Source organism: Petaurus breviceps, unplaced genomic scaffold (assembly GCF_028583685.1).
Source record: "Petaurus breviceps papuanus isolate PSGF00001 unplaced genomic scaffold, PetGlider_PUasm1.0 174, whole genome shotgun sequence".
Taxonomy (NCBI): domain Eukaryota; kingdom Metazoa; phylum Chordata; class Mammalia; order Diprotodontia; family Petauridae; genus Petaurus; species Petaurus breviceps.
This window is the reverse complement of record NW_027185761.1, coordinates 26,746,194-26,764,418: the sequence shown is the minus strand read 5'-3', so window position 1 is coordinate 26,764,418 and position 18,225 is coordinate 26,746,194. Positions and strand designations below refer to the sequence as shown.

General features: G+C 39.7%; 1 protein-coding gene across 3 annotated transcripts in view; it reads right to left on the bottom strand.

The window, feature by feature from the left end:
• Positions 1–1,879: 1,879 nt before the first annotated feature.
• The window catches only part of SSUH2 (ssu-2 homolog), a 152,259-nt gene continuing 135,913 nt past the window's right edge, over positions 1,880–18,225 (bottom strand). For all 3 annotated transcript variants that reach the window (XM_069084045.1, XM_069084046.1, XM_069084044.1), the window contains exons 11-12: positions 16,730–16,837; positions 1,880–2,325 (exon numbers count right to left, since the gene is read on the bottom strand). In XM_069084045.1, coding sequence (XP_068940146.1) covers positions 2,179–2,325; positions 16,730–16,837 — 255 coding nt within the window. In that variant the 3' untranslated portion in view covers positions 1,880–2,178. The remainder of the gene's footprint in view (positions 2,326–16,729; positions 16,838–18,225) is intronic.

Sequence of the window (18,225 nt, the reverse complement as noted above, 5' to 3'; positions counted from 1 at the left end):
CAGCCTTTCCCTGTAAGTTCACATATACATATATATGTATGCGTGTTTGTGCATATCACATAAACGTGGAGATCAGAAAGTTAATAAGCCAAGTTTCTTAGAATGGTTTAGATTTTAGGAACCAAAAGATCTCCTTTTTCTCTTAAAAAAAATTATAGCATCTTTCATGACTCTATTGTTGAAATCCCCCTAAAAACATGTCCTCAGATTGGCTCTATAGTAAAAATGCTGGATTTGAAGTAAGAGGCCCAGGGTTCCATTTCTGCATCTGCACTCACTTCTAGAGTGGCCTTGGCCATTCTGGGCCTCAGTTTCCTCATCTATAGAATGATCGGACTTGGCATAGGGGACTTCCCCAGATCCTTTCTAGCTCTAAAGCAGTCACTTTCACAACTTGCAGGGTGTGTCCTGCCAATATCCACAGATACCCACAAAGGACCATTAATGACCAGAGAGTAGCAGCCAGGACATAAAAGATCATGAAAGGACTTTATAAAGTGTTTCCAGAGTGCTTTCTCTGGAACCATTCCCCACCGACCAAATCACTTCCAAATATAGTGTAGGAAGAGATAAGACTTGGAGACGCCAAAATAACAACAGGGGATCATTTTGCATGGATTTGGACTTAACCCAGGTCAAATCATTTCACACACATTCCCTCATTGAGGCCTCCCAGCAGCCCCCAATCTAAAGCTGATGCAGTTGTCAGACTGGAGGCCAGGCACTAAGTCTGTCCTCAACACCAGCTGATAGAGGGGATAAACCTCAGAAGTTCTACCACAAAGTCCAAGAAGGCAGGGGCCAGAGTTCAACAAAGCATGCCTCTCCCCCTAGTGCCTAGAACCTCCTCTGTTCACGATAACAATGACTGGCTTTTATATAAGTGATTTACATATAATGTCTTTTGAACAGGACATCAAACAAGGCAGGTAGTCATTAAAGATATTGTTATTTCCATTTTACAGATGAAATGAGATTACAATTATAAAGTGCCTGGAACATGGTAAGCACTATATACATTTTGACTATTATCAATATCATTATTATTATTATTACTTTAGAGGAAACTGAGGCTCACAGAAGTTATTGCCTAGGGTCACACAAGTTGCAAGCATGGGGAAAGGACTTGAGCCCATGTTTCCCTGGCTCCAAGTCTAATGCTCTAACCACTGTACAACATTACCTCTATATTTTGTTTGCTTTTTTTTTTTCCTGGAATTGGGATTCTATTCTTGCTGGAAGAGTTCTTCATATGGAAACTACTTCTAGCAATGCAAATTTATAATTACTATTTCTTAGTGAGCTGCAGGGGTTTTAGGAAGTTAAGGGCTCATGGCCAGAGAGCTACTAAAAATCAGAGGCAAGAGAGACCCTTGGTCTTCCTATCTCCAAGGCCAGGCCTAAACTAACTAATTAACTGGTTAATCCATCATTCAACAAGTATATTTTCAAACCTCTGACTGTGTGAAGGACTACAGATACTAAGACAAAAATGAAACACTGTGTGACTTCAAGGAGCTTCCATACAATGAGGGAAAACAACATGAACAAAAATCACGTCAATATTTCCAAAAAAGGGGGGATTGTGATTTCATCTCTGTAGGAAATTCACGATAAGGAAATTCCCTCCACCAGTGAAGAGACATCAGCACCTGCTCTGAAATGTATATTTATGAGCACTGAGGCTCTGAGAGGTTGTGACTTGCCTAGTCATATAACCAATATGTGAGAGTCAAGATTTGAACTTGTGACTCTGAAGCCGGCTCTCTGTCCCCTACATCTTAGCTGCCTTTACATCCAAAATAATATAAAGGAATGTGAGAGGACAGAACTATACTGTCACGTTGCTGCTGCAAGTGGGTTATTGAGTCAATAAGTCAATCAACCTGCATTTATTAAGCACCTACTATGTGTTGAAGAGCTGAATCTACTAGCAGAGGGCTTTGTCCTTATTAGATACAAATATTTATTCCTAGACTTATCAGTGGTGTTTAAATTGATGCTCCCAAAGTAACCAATTGCAGGAACCATTTGTAATGAAATATTCAAGGGTTTCTAAATGTTCCAATTTTTAAAAAGTGAACCAGAGCACTGGAACCCTAACCCTTGTCTCTTCTTCCTTGATGGATATATTTCAGGCCCTTATTTTCCTTCTCTAGGTGGAGTCCCGACCAGTGGTCATATGATAGTGCAGCCACAGCAATATCTCTCTGGGTAGTCCAGTGCATACACCTTGTTCTCCAGGCCATAGATGTAATAGAGGTAAGTCTTCCCTTGGTACCAATAATGGACTTCTGTGAGCGGGATCAGCTCAATGGTCTGACGCTAAGGAAACACAACAGGAAAAGAAGCTTCAGAAGGTGTGGTCTCTGCCTCAAGCCCTCCCCCACTCCATAAATCCTCCACACAACAGACAAAGCTGTTTTGTTTTTTTTTTAAGCAATTGGGGTTAAGTAACTTGCTCAAGGTTTCACGGCCAGTTATTTCTGGGTGAGTACTAAGTGTCTGAGCCTGGATTCGATCCCAGGTTATCCCGACTCTGGGGCCAGTGCTCTTACTTGCTGTGCTACCTGGCTGCTCCAACAAAGGTGTTTTTCAAAGCACAAATTAACACATCAGTCTTCAACTCTGAAAACTCCAGTGGTTCCCTATTGCTTCAAAGATGAGATGAAATCCCTCCAATTAGCTTTGAAAGTTCTTCACAATTTGGCTCCATCCTGTCTTCCCAGTCCCATTGCACACTACTCCCCATCTTGTGTCAAACTGGGCTGCTCTTTCTCTGTTCCTCACCCACAACACCCCATCTCCTCTCTTCTGGCCATTGCATTGGCCATCCTCCTTACCCAGAATACACTTCCTCACCACCTCCCCCTTAAAGACCACCTCACTTCCTTCAAGAGACAGCTCATGAACCGCCTTCTACATGATCCCTTTCCTAATCCCCCAACAGATAGTGGTCCCCTCTCTAAATTGTATTTAATCCCCTCACATTTATTTTATATTTATCATGCACGTGTTTGTTCTGTATATGTTTATAGAATGAAAATTCGTTGACAGTAAGGATTATTTATTTTTGTCTTTGTATTGCTAGCACCTAGAACAGCACTTCTCATATAATAGGCACTTAATAAATACATTTGATTAATTGATTAGGTCTTGCCAGATCACAGCAAAAGGATAAAAGTGCTGAAGGTACCCCCCCACCTCCCTAGAATGATGTGTTCCCGGCACTGTGTTCAGGGATACAAATACAAAGTAAAAAGACAGTTCCTTGCCCTCAAGGAACTTTCATTCTAAAGGTAGAAGACAACACCCAAAAAGGTAACTGTAAGAGTGGGGTAGGGAACCAACTTAAGGCTTGGTGTTGAATTCCAAACACATTCTGGAGCAGGGTGGGGCAGGGCAATATCACTCATAGGTGAAGAAAGTGAGCCCTATAGACATTAAGTGGTTTCCCAAAAGACACATAGGCAGTAAGTTGCAAGCAGCTCTCTTGACTATTTCCAGCACTCTCTCCACTATCTCTTGGCTTTATGAAGTCTTCAGTATAAAAGTGAAGATGCAAAGATGGTGTGTGTGTGTGTGTGTGTGTGTGTGTGTGTGTGTGTGTGTGTGTGTTTCATTGCTATAAAGATCAGAGCTTCAAATAAGAAAGGAAGATATGGAAATAATAATAATTAAGAATAACAATAACAGTAATTCATTTGTATAAGTGCTTTCAAGTTTATAAAGTACTTTTCTGACAACAGCTTTGTGAGATGGGCCCTATAAGTGTTATAAAATCTGCATTTTACAGATAAAGAAACTAAGGCTTAGAAAGTTTAAGTGACTTATCCCTGGTCCACCTTAGCTAATGAGTACATGTAGAAGTCATATTTAATCCTAGCTTTCCTGCCTCCAAATCAGTATTCCTTTCATTACAACACAATATTACCAAAAAAACAGGAATTAGATATTTGATGCAGGTTGTAGATCTAGGAGCAATGGGTTTTTGGCCAGGCATGAAGAGTCTGGGAAGAACACATTTGTCTAGACTCTTGCGTAGAAGATCAAGGGAAAGGCAAGAGTCCCGGTCTGCCTGACTGTTTCTGTGTTTTGTTTGTTTTTAAGGAATAGAGAAAAGGGTCTGTAGACTATAGGCCAGTGAACGTAATTTAAATTCCCATGAAAAATTCTAGAACATGTAATTAAAGAGATTGTTAGGGAACATCTAGAAAGAGAAGCAGTAATTACAAAGATCCATTATGGTTCACCGAGAACAAGTCATGTGACACTCCCTTTACTTTTTTTTGACAAGATTATTAAACTTGTATATCAAGGACTTCTAGGGAGATGGTTTAGGCAGATTTTAGCAAAGCATTTGATAAAGTATCTCATACTGTTATTGTGAAGAAAATGAAGAAATGTGAACTGGACAATCATATAATTAAATGAATTTGGAATGGGTTGAATGCCTGGACTTAAAGAGTTGTCATTAACTTGTCATTAACTGTCAACTTGGCATGTCATCTCCAGCACAGAGTGTCTCTGGGATCTGTGCTCAGCCTTATGCTTTTTAATATTTTAATCAATGACTTAGATAAAGGCAAAAATGTCATACTCATCAACATTGGAAATGACAGCAAGCTTAGAGGAATAGTAATATACTAGATGTCACAATCTGGAAACCACCCCCAAAAAATTCCTACCAGCTAATGTGGGGTTCAATCTAATGAGATGAAGTTCATTAAGGGAAAAATGTAAAGATTTACACTAGGATTTTAAAAATCAACTTTGTAGGGATCAGGTAGGGGAGGCATAGTTGGATAAAATGTTTGCGCAGAACAAATCTGAGAGTTTTAGTGGATTTCATGGTCAAATATGAGTCAGTAGGTGAAATGGCAGCCAAAAAGGTTCAAGCAATCTCAAGCTTCATAGAGAGAGGGTAAGCTTTGAGAAAAAAAAAAAAAAGGTGATGGTTTCTCTGTAGGCCACCCTGGTCACAACACATCTCTAGTATCAGGCTCAGGTCTGGATGAATGACTTTAATAAGCTGCTGAATGTCCAGAAGAGAGCAACTGGGATGGTGAAATACCTTAGGTCCAGGTCATGTGAAAACCAATTAAGGATTAGACTTATCCTGTTTGACCCCCCAAAGGTCAGAACCAGGAGCAAAAGACAAAAGATGGGAAGAGGCATATTTAATGCTTAATGTCAGGAAAAAATTACTTAACAATTAGAGTTGTCTAAAAGTAGAATGAACTGCCTTGGGAAGCGGTAGGTTCCCCTTCATTAGAAGTATTCAGATGGAAGCTAGTCAACCATTTTTTGATTAGGAAGATTAGGGATGGAGCAAATTGAAGAATTCCTTCCAGGCTTAGATGGCCACCAAAGCCATTCAGAGGTGCCTTCCAACTAGAAAAATCTAAGGTTCTGTCATTCTGTTATAGTCTCTAGCTGGTTCGTAGTTGATGCTAAATAAAGTGTTAGCTACTATTGTTATCATTACTATTATAATCACAGCGATTTTTCCATGCAATCCCTGAAAAGTTTAGAGCCTGAAACCTGAAAGATTATGAAGAGACAAGTCTAGTGATTCCTTCCCATTCACAGTCCTGCTAATTCATCAAGGGATAGCAATAGCCTCTGAGGCTTTCTGAATGGAAATAAAGATTGGCTTGATTTCTTACTTACATATTAAAAATCAAAAGCCAATTACAGAGAACATTATCATTACATACAGTAACTGCTTTTACCAAATCTTTTCAATTTTAAAAAAAGGTATCCACTTGCTAAAATATTAGGATGCCATACTATTGAGTTAAATTATTTATAATCTACTGGAGGAAAGAAGAAAAAGCAATGGAAAGCAAACTAGTGTCAGAGTCAGGACTACAGACTATTAAGGGCTAATATGCTTGGCTCCCCACCATCATTCTCTGTTTGGTTTCCATGGGAATCAAGACCTAGCAATACTCTGGATGTTCATGAGCCAAGCAGATGTTTGGGCTCTCTTAGCCCAGCCATCATTTTCTAGCCAGGAAACAGGAATAACTTTTTTTTTCTCTCTCTCCACTGGTAGAAATACCACCCAAATATTTATTAGTAAGTGGGAAGACAGAAGGAATAATAATAGTAACGCACATTTATATAGCACTTACAAGTATAGAAAGAAATGTTCCTCATGATCACCGTGTGGGGTAGCCTCATTTTAAATAAGGAAACCAAAGCTTAGAAATATAATGTGACTTCTCCAAGGTGACACAGAATGTAAGGATCAGGTCAAGAACTCAGAATCATGTAATTTGAGAGGTGGAAAGGGCACAAAAGCCTCATGGACCACCCTGAAAAGGAATGGTGGGGATGGGAATGAAGATGAGAGAATGCAGATGCCAGTGCTGTGAAGGAAAGATGAGATAGACCAGTCTTGACCCATGATTAGATATGGGAATCAGGGTAGAGAAAATGATCAAAGACGATGTCAAGGCTAAGACTCTGGGAAGTTCAGAGTACAGGTTTGGTTTTATGAATATTGAGTTTGAGATGATTTCAGCACCGCTAGGTAGAAATATCTAGTCAGAAGCTAGGAGTGAAGAATTGGAAAGGTAGAATGGGAACGTGAAGAGAGCATCAAAACCGAAGTCAAAAGAATCAGATTCAATTCCAGGGCCTGCTATTTACTGGCTAGGTGATCCTGGAAAAATCTCACAAGCCCTCTGGAACTCAAGTTGCAAGTTTGTAAAGTGGAGATAATGATACATTCCCTATCTATAATATGGAGATAATAACTTCATAGACTTGGTATGAGGAAATTACCCTGTAAAATGAAAAGTGTTATAAAGGTGGGAAATACTATCTAAAGTTCAGGATGATAATTATATACCTGTGTAAACATACATGCATGCATATATTTGTATATGCATGTATATATGTGCATTTATACATATATGTAGATGTATTCAAAGGGTGAAAAGGAAAATAATATATTATGTGTATATATAAATATGTGCTTATATATATATATACATTTTACATGTGTGAATGTCTGTACATGTAAGTGTGTATATACATCTAATAAGATATAATCTGATCCATGACAAAATGGAGGCAGCCTGCAACCATGAGAGGAAAACTGACTCTGGCATCAGAAGATCTGGGCTCAAATATCATTTTTGATGCTTCCTTCTGGTGAGAACTTACCAACCCTTGGCCTCAGTTTCCTCAGCTTTAAAATAAGATTAGACTAGAGAGCCCTTGCCTTTGTTTCTAGTTTAAGGTCTATGATCTATATCCCAGGAAAGATTCCCTCTCTATGACTTATAAAACCAATGGTCAGCAGAAACCCAGGTTTCCTGATGCCAAACCCCCTTGCCTGCCCTTTGTGGTTGGCAGCAGTGGAAAGAACCTAGGAGACTGAGGGTCTAGTCCTGCCACTGCTCCTCATCTTGCCAAAGGTGTGACCTGGCATGAGTACCTTTTCCTCCCATGGCCTCAACTTCCTTCTCTGTAAAATGAGAGGTTTGAACTAGCCTGTTATAAGGAAGAATTCCCTCTCCTCTGAAGACCAGTTTATTTTGCCCTTAATAGTGGTTAAAAGAGGAATGGTCTAAAAATTTGGGCTCAAGGGTGCCCAGAGCTCCTACTCATGCCTTTAAACCTTAAGGGCACAGCTGAGATACAAGAGAAGAAAGGTCTTTTCCAAAACCATTCAGAGGGCCAGAGTTGTAGGGACAAGGGTTTTGTAAGCCCTGCTTTCTAAAACACAAAAGTTGTTTTCTTTTGAACATAAAGGGAGGTCATTGTGACATATCCCCTCCTCTGAGCTTGGCTTCAAGCCCCGGGAGAGATGGCAGATTGCCTATTACCTCAGAAGTCATCCAAGTGGCTGCCCAGTAATTCACTGGGCACCTGCTTTGCCTCCCTTTGTCATCCCTGAAGAGACAAATAGTGCAATTTCTCTGTAAAGATAGTCCTCCTCCCCACTGGTGGATCTGAATGGTGGCTGCCCCCTACCAATGATTACTGACCATTCTCTTTCTTTTCACCTTTTTTCACATATTGGCATGACTTCTGGTCTTTGTATTTAAAAAAAAAAGCCAATCTTGTGAAACAATTTTGAGCAATGGTTTCTTTTCCAAACAGTGTCTTAGGTTTGTAGAATCCCATATACTTGGTTTCTCTTTTACCCATACTGGGCAGCTAAATGGTGTATTGAATAGAGTGCTGATCTTGGAGTCGGAAAGACCTGAATTCAAATTTGACCTCAGACATTTAACTAGCTATGTAATCCTAGGAAAGTCACTTAACATCTGTCTGCCTCAGTTTCCTCATTTGTAAAATGGGGATAATAATAGCACCTGCCACCCGCAGTTGTTGGCAGCATCACATGAGATGATGTTTGTAAAAAAAAAAAATGTGTAGCACAGAGTCTGGCATATAATAAGTGCTTAATAAATGCTTCTTCCTCCTTCCCTTTTGACTCTAGGATTTTCAGATGTTTGATAGCATACAGTCAGGGCAAAGTGGTATAGTAGAAAAAAACTTAGATGGGTATCAGTACTGTCCTGGGCTCTATCACAAACTAACTAGAGGATCTTGGACCTATCATTCCCCCTCCTCTGTGACTGTTTCCTCATCCATCAAATGAGACACACACACACTCTGGCACCTGGCACCCAAACTTGCTTTAAAGAAGAATTTGCCCAGTCTTCTTGAGGGAAAGTAGCCCCAGTAACCCCCTCTAGCCCTTTTCTCCCAAAGCCTAACTCCTTATACACATTGGTTCCAATGTAAGTGCTAGAAGGAAAAGAATCATGGAATTCCCCAGTTCCACAATTGTACTTGGTGACCAGCAAGTCCAACCAGCATTTGAAAAAGAATCTGCTTTTTGGCACAAGATGCCCACGAGTTGGCATCCAGGCTTCACTTGAGTACATCACTTGGGATGCTAAAGGCATCCCAAACCATTCCATGCCATTATGGGAGTAATTTTAAGCCTTCAAAAGTTTTTCCAGACCTTGGGTCTCAATTTGCTGCTATTGCCACCTCACCCATTTCTCTGCCTTCTGCCCCAGTTTTGGAGGCCAAATGTCCAAATCTAATCTCTCAACCTTAGATATCATAGAGTGAGCTCTTCTTATTTCAGGGATGAAGAAAGTGAAGACCAGAAAGGCCAACTCATGTGCTCAAGGCCACACAGCTAAGTGTGAACTGGACTGAAATTAGAACCAAAGGGCTTCTAATCTCTCATTCTAGGATATCTTCTAGTATCACTATGATGCTTCTGTGGACAGAACAGAAACCTCTTAGTCACTGACAATGATTACATAGAATTAGAACCTCCAAACCTTGGGTTTCCTTTCTCTTTAGTTGCAAAGGAATTTAGGTATATTTTGTCTTGTGAAAATCACAAGAGTCTTTTCCTCTCCTAATCTTCTAAATGTTTCCTTATTACAATAAGATCCCAGGCTCACTTAGAAAAGTAAGGATAATCTAGTCCAACCCTCTCTTTTACAGATGAGGAAACTGAGGGCTAAAGAAATTAAGTTACTTACATACAGACAGTTACACAGGTAATGAGAGGTAGAGGCAGTATTTAAACCCAGGTTGCTAACTCCAACATCGGTTTTCTTTCCACTGTACCAGATACAACTGTAATCAAGGACCAATCAAATGTAAATTCTTCCCTGAAATTTCAAGATCCTGGGAAGCAGGAAATGCTGTTAAAAGCTAAGTCCAAATCAAGTCTTCTTTAAAAAATCAAATTAATAATTTAACTTCTCAAAGAACTCTTTGCCCTTTGGAGTGTCAGGGGAAAGAACCAAAAAGACCTGAGTTCTAATCCCACATCTGCCAGTCACTAGCTGTGTGACCTGGGATGAGTCATGCCTTTTCTGGGTCTCAGTTTCCTGATATGTAAAATGAGGAGTTTGGACCCAATGAGCTCATACATTTACCCCAGCTGTGTAATTCCTATGATTCCCAATAATAATCCTTATCACTTGAACAAGAAAAAGTTCCCTTTAATCAATTTGTTGCTTGGGTATATCTACTAATTGTTCATTCCCAGAGCCTGGGAATGCATCCCCACCTGGAAACAATTAGGTCACTGCTTGCTTGCCTCCAGAGCTGGTAGAGTGGAAGGTTCTTACACAGAATGGGCTTTTAGAGAGGTTTCTGGGGATTCATTGCCATCTAGTGCATTGCAGAAGAAATGCATTTAATGCAACTGAAAAGGCAGGCAGATTAAGGTTACGTTCCTTCTTGGTTCTTCACCCTAGTTGAGGGATGTCAGCCATCGTGCTGGAAGTCACAAAGAAGACAGAGGAGGGATAGCATGATGGAGTGAAAGAGTGTTGCATTCGGGATTAAAAATATTCAGAGTTGGAAGGGACTTGGCATTAGCTCTCCAGAATTGATTGTTAAATTTTCAGTGTGACCATTTACACCTCAGAAATCTGCAAATACTATAAATCAAAGCTTGATTTATTGTTTTGTTGACTGTCTAGAATTTAAAAAGTGATGGAGAGAATGTAATTAATATTGATTAAACTTCAATGTGCATCATGTATATATGCCCCGCAAAAAGCTGGTTGTTAAACTTTTAGCAGCACTCCCCCAAGTCTAATCCACAAATGAAAGACATTCCCCTCTACAGTATATCAGAGAAGTGGTTATCCAGGCTTTGCTCAAAAACATCCAATGATGGGAAACCCACTGTCTCCCAAAGCAACCCATTCTATTTGGAAATATATCTAATCATTAGGATCCCCCTCCTCCCCTTCACAATGAACCACCATGTCACAGATACTTTCTTACCCTGGAAATTCACTTAGTACAGGCAGCCTCCTCACCTTGGAAGTTCACTTACACCCTGGCCTTCTCACACTAAAATCCTTGAGGCTCCTTATTTTGATTGGTAGGCTCCTCCTAGAAACACCAGAAACTCACTTAAGGAAAGTGCTCAGGCTAGCCAGGTAGATCACCTCATTCATTCTTCTCCATAATCCATTCCTAACTCCCTAGGCTCTCTTCACCTTTTATGTGCTATATTCCCCCATTAAGGGAGCTAGGTGGCATAGCGGACAGAGTGATATGCCCAGACTCAAGAAGACTCATCTTCCTGAATTCAAATCCAGCCTTGGATACTTACTAGCTGTGTGAACCTGGGCAAATTACTTAACCCTGTTCACCTCAGTTTGCCTCCAAATAAGCTGGAGAAGGAAATGGCAAACCACTCTAGTATCTTTGCCAACAAAACCTCACATGGGTCACAAAGAGTCAGACAGGACTGAAACTACCTGAACAATTAGCCTATCAGAATGTAAGCTCCTTGAGGGCAGGAACTGTCTTTCTTTCTAATTCTATTGGCATTTTCAGTGCTTAGCATAGTGCCTGGAACATAGCAATCACTTAGTTAATTGTTAATCTGTTGACTTGAATTGACCAAACTTCCCTTGTTATCTGAATTCTGTCCTTTGGAGCCAAACAGGAACAAATATAATCTCTCTTCCACAAGACAACCCTTCATATACTTGAAGTCAACTATTATAGCACCTCCTGAGACTACTCTTCTCCTAGATATGCATCCCAGTCCCTCCAACCAATCTCCATATGTCTTGAGGTTGTTGTGTTCAAAGCTCAAGTAAAGAGCTCAAGAAATGGGGGCAAGGAGAAGTCTGTGTATGAGGAAAGCCACAATGGACTTTCTTGCCTTTTGTCATACCCATTACTCCATCTCCCGTTTCTGCACTTTTTCGCTGGCTGTCCATCACACCAGGATGTTGTGCCCTCACCAAATCCAACTACAAGAATTCCTTCTTCTGGGGGTGGAGCCAAGATGACAGAGTAGAAACAGGACTTCCTCTTGACTCCCACTTCCACCTCCTCAAATTCATGTAAAAAAATGACTCTAAACAAACTTTGGAACTACAGAGCCCCCAAAATGACAGGGAGAAGCTAACCTCCTGCTGAAGACAGCTTGGTCACCAGGAAGGGGCCAGCACAGCTCTCTGGGAGCCAAGCCCAGCCCCTGTGAGCAACAGGTTTTAGCCTCAGGGTAGCCACAACCAGCCTCCAGCTGGAGGGACTTCAGATCACCAGCAGCTTTTCTATAGTGGTTTCTATAGTTATCAACCCATAGATGCTAAGGACAAAGTGAGAGGTCAGTGCAGTGTGGAATTCGGGAGTGTGGTCTGTCCTTTACCCCCTGGAGGGAGAAGCAGCTAAGGCTCTGTAGGCATGCAGCCACATGGCTGCTTCAGAGCTCCTGGCCTGCAGATTGTAGGGGGACCAAGCAACAAGTCTGAGGGGTAATCGCTCTTGCTTTAACCTGCCTGGATCTTGACTGTGGTCTAGAGTGGAGGTCCTGGGGTGTGACCAGTTTGCCAGAGTGGGTGGAGGCTTCAGAAAGGGCAGCCAACTAATAGCTCCAGTAACTGAGTAAACCCAAGCAATTGGGATAAAGCTCCCCACTCTGGTAGCACACTTCTATTGTGGCAAAAAGCTCAAAAGTCAAGTAATTGAGTGGTAACATGAGCCAGCAAAGGAAGCAAAGCAAGGTCATCAATCCAACTTTTGGGGACAAAAAGGATCAAAGCATGGAACAGGAGGAAGACAGAAAAGTCAGAACTTCTGCACCAAAAGCTTCCAAGAAAAATATGAGCTGCTTACATGCCATAGAGGAGCTTAAGAAGGGTTTTGAAAACCAAATAAGAGAAATGGAGGAAAAATTGGGAAAAGAAATGAGAATGATACAAGAAAATTATGAAATGAGAGTCAACAACCTGACTGAAGAAAATAACACCCTAAAAAATAGATTAACTCAAATGGCAAAAGAGGCTCAAAAAGCCGATGTGGAGAAGAATACTTAAAGAGTCAAATTTGCCAGATGGAAAAAGAATCTCAAAAGCTCACTGAAGAGAATAATTCTTTCAGAATTAGACTGGAGCAAATGCAAGCTAGTGACTTTATGAGAAATCAAGATACTATTAAACAGATCCAAACAAGTGAAAAAATATAAGGCAATGTGAAATATCTCAATTGGAAACACCACTGACCTGGAAAATAGATCCAGGAGAGATAATTTAAAAATTATTAAAAATTATTGGACTTTTACTGAAAGCCATGATCAAAAAAAAAAAAAAGAACGTAGAAATCACCTTTAAAGAAATTCTCAAAGAAAATTTCCCTGATGTTTTAGAACCATTTTAGGGCAAAATAGATTTTGAAAGAATCCACCAATAACCTCCTGAAAAAGATCCCCAAAAGAAAACTTATAGGAATATTATAGCCAGGTTCCAGAGTTCCCAGATCAAGGAGAAAATATTACAAGCAGCCAAGAAGAAACAATTTGAATATTGTGGAAACACAATCAGGATAACACAGGATCTGGCAGCTTCTACACTGAGGGATTGAAGGTCTTGGAATATGATATTCCGGAGGGCAAAGGAGCTGGGATTAAAACCAAGAATCACCTACCCAGCAAAACTGAGTATCATGTTTCAGGGGAAAATATGGTTATTCAGTGGAATAGAGGACTTTCAAGCATTCTTGATGAAAAAACCAAAATTGAATAGAAAATTTGACATTCAGATACAAGAAGCAAGAGAAGCATGAGAAGGTAAACAGGGAAAAGAAATCATAAAAACTTATCAAAGTTGAACTATTTACATTCCTATGTGGAAAAATGATAATTGTAACTTATTAAACTTTTCTTAGTATGAAAATAGTTGGAGGGAATAGAAATGTGTGAGTATATGTGTGTGTATGTATATGTATATATATACATGCATATATATGTCTATATAGGAGGGTATATGGGCATATGAATATATATGTGAGTGTGTGTATATATGTGTATAGGTATACATAGACAGAGGGCATAGAACATATTAAATAGGAAGGGATGATACTTAAAAGGTGAAATTGAGAGGTGAGAGAGGAATATAACGAGAGGAGATGGGGAGAGACAGAATGGGGTAAATTATCTCATATAGAAGAGGTAAGGGAAAACTGTTACAAATGGAGGGGAAGAACAGGAAGGCAAAAGGGAGTGGGTCAACCCTACTTTCATTGAATTTGGCTTAGGGAGGGAATGACATACACACTAAATAGGGTATCTCACTGAATAGGAGAGTAAGAGGGAAGGAGATGAAAGGGGGGATGATGGAAGAGAGGGCAATTTGGTGGGGAGGGAAGATGGAAGCACCCACTTTTGAAAAGGGACAGAATCAAAGTAGAGAATAGAACAAGTGGGAGATGGAATAGGAGGGAGGGAAATATAGTCAGTCTTTCACAATATATCCACTATGGAAATGTTTTGCATAGCTACACATGTACAGCCTATATTGAATTGCTTATCTTCCCAGTAAGGGTGGGTGATGATGGAGGAAGGGAAAGAATCCAGAATTCAAAGTTTTAAAATCAAATGTTTAATTTTGTTATTGTTATTATTATTATTTTACATGAAACTGGAAAATAAGATATACAGGCACTGGGGCATAGAGATCCACCGTGCCCTACTGGAAAGTCAGAGGAGGGATGGGGGAGGATATAGGAGAAAGCAGATTGGGGGAAGGGGTATTCAGTGGGATCATTGTTTTGGGGTGGTGGGTAGGGGAAAAATGGGGAGAAAAATTGTAACTCAAATTCTTGTGGAAATGAATGATGTAAACTAAAAATAAACATAAAATTAAAAAAAAATTTCTTCTTCTTAATTTCCTTATTTCTGTTCAAAGATACCACCATCCTCTCTGTCACCTAGGCTTACAGCCTAAGTGTCATCCTCAACTTTCATTCTCTTTCACCCCCATATTCATTCAGTTGCCAAATTCTGTCAATTCTACCTGTAGAACATCTCTGACATATATTCCCTTCCTCCTCTCAAAGTAAAAAAGGGGTTGTCACCACCCTGATCCAGGACCACATCACTACATGCCTATACCATTTGATTATTTTCATAGCCTGATGTTTCATCTCTCCCTACTCCACTCCATCCTTCACTCAGTTGTCAAATTAATCTTCCTAAAGTTCAATCTGACCATGTGAAACCCCCAATTCAATAAAAACTCCAGTGGCTCCCTATTATCTCCAAGATCAAATATCTCTTCTTCTCTTTGGCTTTCAAAGTCCTTCATAACCTGACCCCTTCCTACATTTTCAGGCTTTTTACACTTTAGCACACATGCACACTGAGATCCAGTGATACTGACCTCCTTGCTCTTCCTTGCACAAAACATTCCATCTCCTAACTCAGGGTATTTTCACTACTTGTCCTCCATGCCTGAAATTCTTTCTTCCCAACTTTGCCTTCAGGCATCCCTGGTTTCCATCAAGTCCCAAATAAAATTCCATCTCCTGTAAGAAACTTTTTCCAATCCCCATTAATGCTAGTGCCTTCCCTCTGTTCATCAACTCCAATTTATTCTCCATATTGCTTGTTTTAACCTAGCTGTTTGCATGTTGTTTCCTCCATTAGATTGTGAGCTCTGATACAAGTTACAACCCTATCCATAGAATCAAAAGGCTTCATCTCAAGAGAATTGGACTCAATTCAAAAAAATTCAATTTGCACTCAATCTGATTGATTCACTTGTTGGTCAAACTACCTCCTTAGTGTAATTCAAGATAAATGTCAAGTCCTCAATAACATTTTTTTTCTTCAGATCAAATTTTATTGATGATTTCATTGATTAAAGGGGGCTACTTCCTCTACAATTTAGGTTGCCAGTCATTCTATGAATCACTGAATAGACGTTACCTCAGACAAACTGAGGCCTTAATTTAGAAATGCCAAGGTCATCCACTGCATCCTGGGCCATTGCCAGACATCTTGATTTTGTCTTGCCCCTGTACTTTGATGACTCTGGAGGACAGAGTGAGGTTGATGACACTGTACAACTCTGACTCACATATATTCAATTCACTCATAAGTCAAGACATCACCCTTTTGACGTCATTGGTCTTCCTCAAGAATGAAGAATGAACAACAACAGTGATTTGCTGCCTTAGAATGTTTTAGGGGGCACCAGGAACATAAGTAGCTTTCCCAATACATGCCAGAGGTGGGACCTAAACTCATATCTTCTCACTTCTGATTTCACCTCTCTACCATTCTGACTCCTGTTGGATATTGTTAAACATAATTCAGTTAATTAACTACACTGGGTAAATGAAATTGGGATACTGGGCACTGGAAAAAGCCTAATAACAAAAGACAAGAGATCTGGGGTTTTGTCTAGACTTTGCCACTGTGTGATCTTGGACAAGTCACCTAACCTCCATGAGTCTAAGCTGCCTTCTGTATAAAATGAGTCATAAGCCTATAATGGATAATTAAGCTTAGAGATCATTCAGCCCAAACCTTCCAACTCCCAGTCCTCTATTCCTTCTATTACATCAGAGGTATCAAACACACAATATAAGCTACAGGCCACATTTGGCCCACAACATTTTCATGTGGCACACATCAGATTAAAATGTATTAGGGAAAATTTTAACCAAAATTTAAAAACAATAAAACATATATAATATTAATGTGTGGTTTTCTAAGTTAATTTGTACCACAGGCAACCTTATGTACCATTTAGTGGTCCCTGTTTCTATCTGAATTTGATATGACTGCAGTGCATCATGTTGTCTTATAAGTAAGATTCTAATATAGAGCATCAGAATTTGAAAGCCCCATCTGGTCTATCAGCTCAGAATTGATGTCTCCCTATTGTCCACTACCCACCGCCTCTCTGCTGACCTGCTGGAGAACACGAGACTTCCCAGCCAAAGAAGTAGTGTGCTCAGCAATGGCTCTCTGGGATGCTAAAGAGATCTCCTGCTTGGGGAAGTCAACAATTGGATACACCTAAAAGAGAAAAATATGCAATAAGTAAAAGTAAAATCATTCATATCCTAAGTTTTCTTTAATTTGCGGCAGAATGGTTAAAATTCTTCAAATACTCAAAGGGTATCATTTGGAAAATGGTTTAGACTTGCTTTGTTTTGCCCCTAAAGGAAAAAACCAAAAGCAATGAATAGAGGTTGCAATGAGACAAAGTTAGTCAATTGTGTGGGGCACCTAGGTGGTGCAGTGAATAGTCAGGAGGACCTGAGTTCAAATCCAACCTCAGACACTTGACACACTTACTAACTGTATGACCTTGGATAAGTCACTTAACCCCAACTGCCTTGCCTTCCCCCCTCAAAAAAACAAAAGTTAGTCATTGTGTTAGAAGAAAAAAAAAACTTCCTAAAAATTGAAACTATCCAAATGGGCTGCCTTGGAAGGAATGGGATTCATATCACCAGAAGCTGGCAAACAAAGGCTGAATGACTATTTGTCAGGTATGTTATTGTAGGTAGTCCTTTCAGGTAAGGGTGAGAATAGAAAACTTATTAAGGTCTCTTTCAACTCTAAAATTCTTTGATTCTGTGATTCACAGTTCTCAACAATAGAGAATCTATCCAGTTTAACCCATTCTTTTTATAGTTAAAAAGCATTCTCCCCAAGTGTTCTCCAAATTATCAACATTGAAACATATAGCAAATTGTTCCCAAGCACTTATTATAAAAAAAGAGAAAGAAGAGAGGAGGAGAAGGAGGAGACAAGAAGGAGGAGGAAGAGAAGGAGGGAGGAAGAGGAAGCAGAAGAGGAGGAGGAGAAAAATTAGCATTCAGGTTTGCAAAGCACTGTGTGTGGGAATGAAGTAAGAAGTAATGGCACCTGTACCCCATTTGGTCAAAACGCCTATATATTGGGATTATATTTCAGAATTGTTCTGTTCATCAGAGATAATGGCATAATGGACATTGGATTAGAAGACCTGGCCTAGCACTGTCACCTAACAGCCTTGACTTCTGGCCCTGTCACTTACCTGCTCTTAGCCTAAGTTTGTAAAATGGAGATAATACTTGTGCTCTCATAAAGCTGTTTTGAGGTTAGTTATTTATAAACTATAAAAGAATATGTGTGTATTATATATACATATGTGTACATTATGTGTATATTATAATACACATATGCATGTATACATTATATACTATATATGTGTGTTGTATACATGTGTTTATGCCATGATTGCATCTCTATGTATATTATATACATGTATGCATATGTATATGTACTTATACACGTGTGTTCATATATATCTATAGATAGATTTCTATAGACAGACAGACAGACAGATAGATAGATATAGATAGATAGATAGATAGATAGATAGATAGATAGATAGATAGATAGATAGATAGATA